This window comes from Sinocyclocheilus anshuiensis, unplaced genomic scaffold, assembly GCF_001515605.1.
Source record: "Sinocyclocheilus anshuiensis isolate Anshui unplaced genomic scaffold, SAMN03320099.WGS_v1.1 scaffold112, whole genome shotgun sequence".
Taxonomy (NCBI): domain Eukaryota; kingdom Metazoa; phylum Chordata; class Actinopteri; order Cypriniformes; family Cyprinidae; genus Sinocyclocheilus; species Sinocyclocheilus anshuiensis.
This window is the reverse complement of record NW_015557175.1, coordinates 1,665,077-1,671,140: the sequence shown is the minus strand read 5'-3', so window position 1 is coordinate 1,671,140 and position 6,064 is coordinate 1,665,077. Positions and strand designations below refer to the sequence as shown.

At 38.3% G+C, this 6,064-nt stretch overlaps 1 protein-coding gene across 1 annotated transcript in view; it reads left to right on the top strand.

The window, feature by feature from the left end:
* Nucleotides 1-5,765, top strand: part of LOC107678374 (phosphatidylethanolamine-binding protein 4-like) — an 85,398-nt gene extending 79,633 nt beyond the window's left edge. Inside the window, exon 6 of the mRNA XM_016473612.1 lies at nt 5,603-5,765. Within this exon, the coding sequence (XP_016329098.1) occupies nt 5,603-5,694 (92 nt within the window). The 3' untranslated portion in view covers nt 5,695-5,765. The remainder of the gene's footprint in view (nt 1-5,602) is intronic.
* The last annotated feature ends 299 nt before the right edge of the window (nt 5,766-6,064 follow it).

The window sequence follows — 6,064 nt, the reverse complement described above, 5'->3', positions numbered from 1 at the left end:
TGTGATGCCCTGGCTGTAGTGGGGTCAAACAGGGGTTGTGATCTGCAGAGGCGGAACATTATCTCCTCATGTTCTCAGGTCCAGAGGCTTAAAGGTCACATGACCTCATAATGCCGGGTCACTTTACTCCATTTCTAACACTCAATTAGAGAGAAACCAGACATCCTCACACGCAACGAGTCACATGCACACACACACCTCTCTATCTTTAATCTTAAAGGGATTCCAAACCTGTATGATTTTCTTTCTTGAGTAGAACATTAAAGATGCTGATGTTTCAACTGTTTTTGTCCACAAAATGAACGTCAGTGGTGTCCAAAATCAGTTTTTTTTTGTTTGTTTTTTTAGAATATCTTCTTTTGTGTTCTGCAGAGGAAAGGAAGTTATGAGGGTTATGAGGAATGACATGAGGGTGAATAACTTGTAAAAAAAAAAAAAAAAGTACACTTTTACATACTTTTAAAAAACAGTTCTTGTTACAGAAATAATATACTTTAAATGAATATACTTAAGTGTGAACTGAATGTAATGTTTTCAGACACTTCATTGCATGTTATTTACAATTAAATGAAGCTGTATTATAGTTTACATTTATATTAAATGCAGTTAGTTGAACTTAAGAGTGTTTTTTTACCCACTTAAGTAGGATCCTTAGCCTATATGCAATTTTATAATTCTATTATCTTTGGTTAAAAATGGATAAATGGTTAAATATGTTTAAAGTGTACAGCTGAATGTACTGATAAGCTTTTATGGTAAACTAAAATATACTTTAATGTAATTTCTATTGAAACTTGTATGTCTAAAAGCTTACCAAAATTAAAAAATGTTATTTGACATTATTAGCCTTTTATTTAATTAATATTATAGTATCTGAAAATAGTTCAGATACACACACACACACACACACACACACACACACACAAATATTTTGAAGAATGATGGTAACCAAACAGTTTCTGGTCCTCACTAACTTTCATAGTACTTTTTTTTCCATACTATGGAAATCAATGGCTACCAGCAACTGCTTGGTTACGAGTATTATTTGCAATCGTCTTTTATGTTCAGCAGAAGAAAGAAACTCATACAGGTTTGGAACAACTTGAGGGTGAGTAAATGATGACAGATTTTTCATTTTTGGGTGATCCATCCCTTTAAGCACACTTCTTTTTCACAAGTTCATAGCAGCCAACCGTTGGGGTCACGAGTTTAATTTCTAAGGAACAACTTGCTAAAGTGTATATACCTTGATGTCGTTTTTGCTAAAAGCATCTGCATAAATGTAATGTTAAATGCACATAGTTGTTCATTGACAGTGCCTGGTGGGCTATAATGTAGCCGCAACAAGCAGTGGAAAGCAACTATGATATTTTCCTTTAAAATCACACTTGCATACTCTCACACCCACTTGCATTCAAACATACAAACAAGCATATACACACACACACACACACACACACACACACACACACTCACATTTGATCTTTCCAGGATGTGGTGTGCTGTGCTGTGTGCACGGACGGACGGGGTTTCCCTCCACACCACTGCAGCATTTCCGCCTCGGCCGCGTGCTTGTCTGTGCACGATGCTAGCGGAAGAAATTGCCATTTTAAATGGGCATTGTTGCTGCTTTGCTTTTGTTCTGCAATATACTTTTGATTGGTTGGGGGGTCAAAGTATATTTATTTATTTATTTATTTATTTGTTTGTTTGTTTTAGTAATATCTCTAAATAATAGTTTTACAAAGATATCACCAGTTGTAGTTTGCTTGATATACACAAAAGAACAATTAAAGAGCCTCCGAATTCAGAACTTTACATTTTCAGTCTTGGACGCAGCTTGTTGGCGCTTTATTCCAAATGTGATTTCACATTTGCTTTTAGGAATGTGGTTATTGCCGGAATTGGAGAAGTGATATTGTCATAGCAGCCGGAGTTACGTCTGGTATTTATCTAGTTGTCCTGCCAAAACGCTCTCTCTCATGTTGCCACCTCCAGCACTGTGACAGGCTGTGTGTTTTATTTAGAGATGAGACGCTCGCAGTGATTCACAGCCCACCAAGGCCCTGAGACACGTGCGGCATTACAAGATTCTCCATTAAACACGTTCATTTACCATTTGTATCAACTACATTCAAATGTTTAGCCGGAGAAGCTCAGTCACAGGACAACTCGTGAAAAGTGCAGATAATAGTGAAAGGGACGCATGTTGTTACACATGATGCAGCTGACAGGGGCTTGAGTTTTGTGACAAAGGCCAATATCAGTATAAAAGTTATTATAGTGCCAAATCACTTTTCTTATAATTCATGATTTAAAATCGATTCACTCTGTTTTATTTATTTGTATTATAATTATTATAATTTTTTTTTTTTTTGTGACTTTGTCTTTATTTTGTCCATTTATTTTGTACAGCACATTGGTCCATAGTAGTTGTTTTTAATTGTGCTCTATAAATACATTGAAATTGAAAATTATAATTAACTGACACTTAGAAAATATTTTCTTTAAATCTGTAATGTCTGTTTTGGGTTTTGTTTCTTGTTCATTGTTTTCATGTCTTTTATTTTGTAGTTTGGCCACAGTCATGTTCTGTCATGTGATTCCCTTGTCTGTGTGTTATGTTCTGATTGGTTCATGTGTCTTGTTTCTCATTGGTTGGTTCTTGTCATGTGACCCTCATTGTTTGATATAAATAGCCCTCATGTTGCCTTTGTTCTTTGTCTAGCTTTAAACTGTGTAACCTGCTATTGGTGAGTTGTGTTTCTGTTATGCCATGCCAGTTCATGCCATGCCAAGTCTGTTTCAAGTCAAGTCTTCTTTTGTTTGGATTATTTTAAATAAACTGCACTTAGGTTCATCATCACAACTTGACTCCAGTGGACTAAATGTTACAGAAAGCTAAACCGGGCCATAGAGGATTACGTGGAGGACTTTTGTGGACTTTATCATAAGGTAGACTTTAAGGATAGCTTCCTGAAAGACATTTTCCGTTATGGTTTGGATAAAAATGTATCTCGTTTAATGCCACGTAATACCCCTTAATGGATTTTCAATGGTATTGAAAAATACATTGACTTTGCTTTGTTGCTGGCTGGTTCACCATTTACTGTGGGGGTTGCTGAGGAGGAACACAGCTATCCTACAGTACCCGCGACATCAGAACTTTTCCACGTCCCGACCGTCATGTCAGGAGTTGTTCACGTCATGCCTGCCAAGCCAAAGCCTGCCCACATCATGTCTGCCAAGCCACAGCCTTCTCACGTCATATCTGCTACTCCAGGGCCTGCTTGCGTCATGCCAGCCACTCAAGAGATTCTTCACAACATGGCCGCCATTCACGAGCTTTGTCGCAAGATGGCCGCCACACAAGAGTCTCTTCGCAAAATGGCCTCCCTTCTAGAGTCTCGTCACGTCTCAGCTGATCGTCCAGAGTCACGTCTCAGCTGATCGTCCAGAGTCACGTCTCAGCTGATCGTCCAGAGTCACGTCGCAGCTGATCGTCCAGAGTCTTGTCACGACATGGCCACCATTCCAGAGCCTCGTCCCATCATGGCCGCCATTTCAGAGTCTGCTCACGTCTCTTCTGTCCACGAGTCTGCTCCAGGGGCCTCTTCTGTCCACGAGTCTGCTCCAGGGGCCTCTTCTGTACATGAATCTGCCTCAGAAGCCTCTCCTACCCATGAGCCTGCCCCAGAGGCGTCTCATTTCCACCAATCCACTCCAGTGCCTCCAGAGGTGGCGGCGTCCACTGCAGATCCTCCCGAGGTGGCGGCGTCCACTTCGGAACTCTCTGCCTGTCCTGTCACTGCCAAGGAGGCCGCTCATGAATTCACTGTCTGTCCTGTCATGGCCATGGAGACCGTTCATGAACTCATAGTCTACCCTGTCACGACCAAAGAGGTAATTTATGAACATTCTGTCTGTCATGTTGCGGCTATGGAAGCTGCTCAAGAACTCTCTGCCTGTCCTGTCAGAGTCAAGTGGTCGGTCCATGTCTCTGCTCCGCCCTGGCTTCCTGCTCCACCATGGCTACATGCTATACTGTTCCACAGTCTGCCACTGCTCCACGGCCCAGGTCCCTCTCTGCTCCATTGTCTGCATCTGCTCCACGGTCCAGGTCCTCCACTTCTTCATTGTCTGTTTCTGCTCCACGGTCCAGGTGCTCCAATGCCCCATGGTCCAGGCCCACCTTTGCTCCATGCCCCAGGCCTGCCACTGCTCCACAGCCTAGTTCTACCATTGACCCATGATCCCCCCCCCCCCGGACTCTTTGGGTTTTGTTTGTTTTAGAGTGGGTGTTTCACTAGGGCGTCAGGTGCCGCCCTTAGAGGGGGGATATGTATTGTCTGTTTTGGGTTTTGTTTCTTGTTCATTGTTTCAATGTCTTTTATTTTGTAGTTTGGCCACAGTCATGTTCTGTCATGTGATTCCCTTGTCTGTGTGTTAGGTTCTGATTTGTTCATGTGTCATGTTCTCATTGGTTGTCTTAGTCATGTGTCTTGTTTCTCATTGGTTGGTTGTCATGTGACCCTCATTGTTTGATATAAATAGCCCTCATGTTGCCTTTGTTCTTTGTCTAGCTTTAAACTGTGTAACCTGCTGTTGGTGAGTTGTGTTTCTGTTATGTCAAGTCTGTTTCTGGTCAAGTCTGTTCATGCCATGCCAAGTCAAGTCTGTTTCAAGTCAAGTCTTCGTTTGTTTGGATTATTTTAAATAAACTGCACTTGGGTTAATCACAACTTGACTCCAGTGGACTAAATGTTACTGAATCACATTATTATTATATGATATTTATTTGTTTGTTTTATTGATTTTTGTTGTTTATTGATTTATGTACAGCAATAAACTGCTGTTTATTACAATAAAATAATAAATACCAATAATAACAAAATATGATGATAATAATAATGTTTATGTATTTCATTTACAGCAATAAAGAAATCATTAATAGTAAACACCTGACAATTTATTTAATACACGAGTTTCACAATTTGAGTTGAATTACTGAAATAAATTAACTTTTCCATGACATTCTAATTTATTGAGATGCACCTGTATTTTGTTTGTTTAATCACATTTATTCTGTTTAATCATTCATTTATGTTTAGCAATAAAGAAACAAAAAGTAATAGCAGTAATAACAAAACGATGTTTATTTGTTTATTTACAACAATAAAGAAATAAATAAGAGTAGCAATAAAAACAAAAATAACTTATTGATTTATGTGCATCAATAAATAAACAAGTAAAAATAATAATAAAAATTTTATTGATTTATATAGCAATAAAGAAACAAATAACAACAATAGATAAAATATATAAATATAATAGATTTATTCATTCATTCATTGAAATTAATTATTAAATTACACATTTTAGGATACATTTTTACCATGTGGCACATATGTTTGAAAGAACTCATGAAATAGTTTGATGAGCACTTTTTTTTTCTTGTGTTGATTTTCTTATTAAAATAGGATGTTGGTCTGTGTCATATAGAAAGGTTGTTGTTATTTTCATGTATCCAGTTTGCTACAGTGGGTCAGAAACATACAGTCACGGATGAGAGTAAAGACAGACTTTGTTCTTGGTTTTCTAGGTAACTGGGATCCGCAGGCATTTGTTGAAAAGTTTGGTCTGGCTAGACCAGTGGCTTCACTCCAGTTCCTCACCCAAAACCACAAGGACTAGAGGACACCTCCAACCTGCATCTCAACTTTGACCTCTGGCTTTCACACACTCTATGGCTTGTTTTTGTCCCAATATCTAGAATGAATGTATTGCACATCAGTATTTAGGTGAATGTTAAACTAATAAAAGATTAATTGTTTCCTCATGTCTGAATTATAACTTGTATTAATGTGTTTGATGTAATATCACATATCTCATACGTTCACAAAAATCTGAATAAATATTATATTCATATCATTTCAAGACTCCTTTTTCTGAATGTGAGCAGCATGTTTATAAAATGTTTAAATATTAATGAGAAAAAAAACTACTATCCCACAAAGTGTATTTTAGGAGTTTCTCCCACACTCTAGCTCTGTTCCAAAACCTA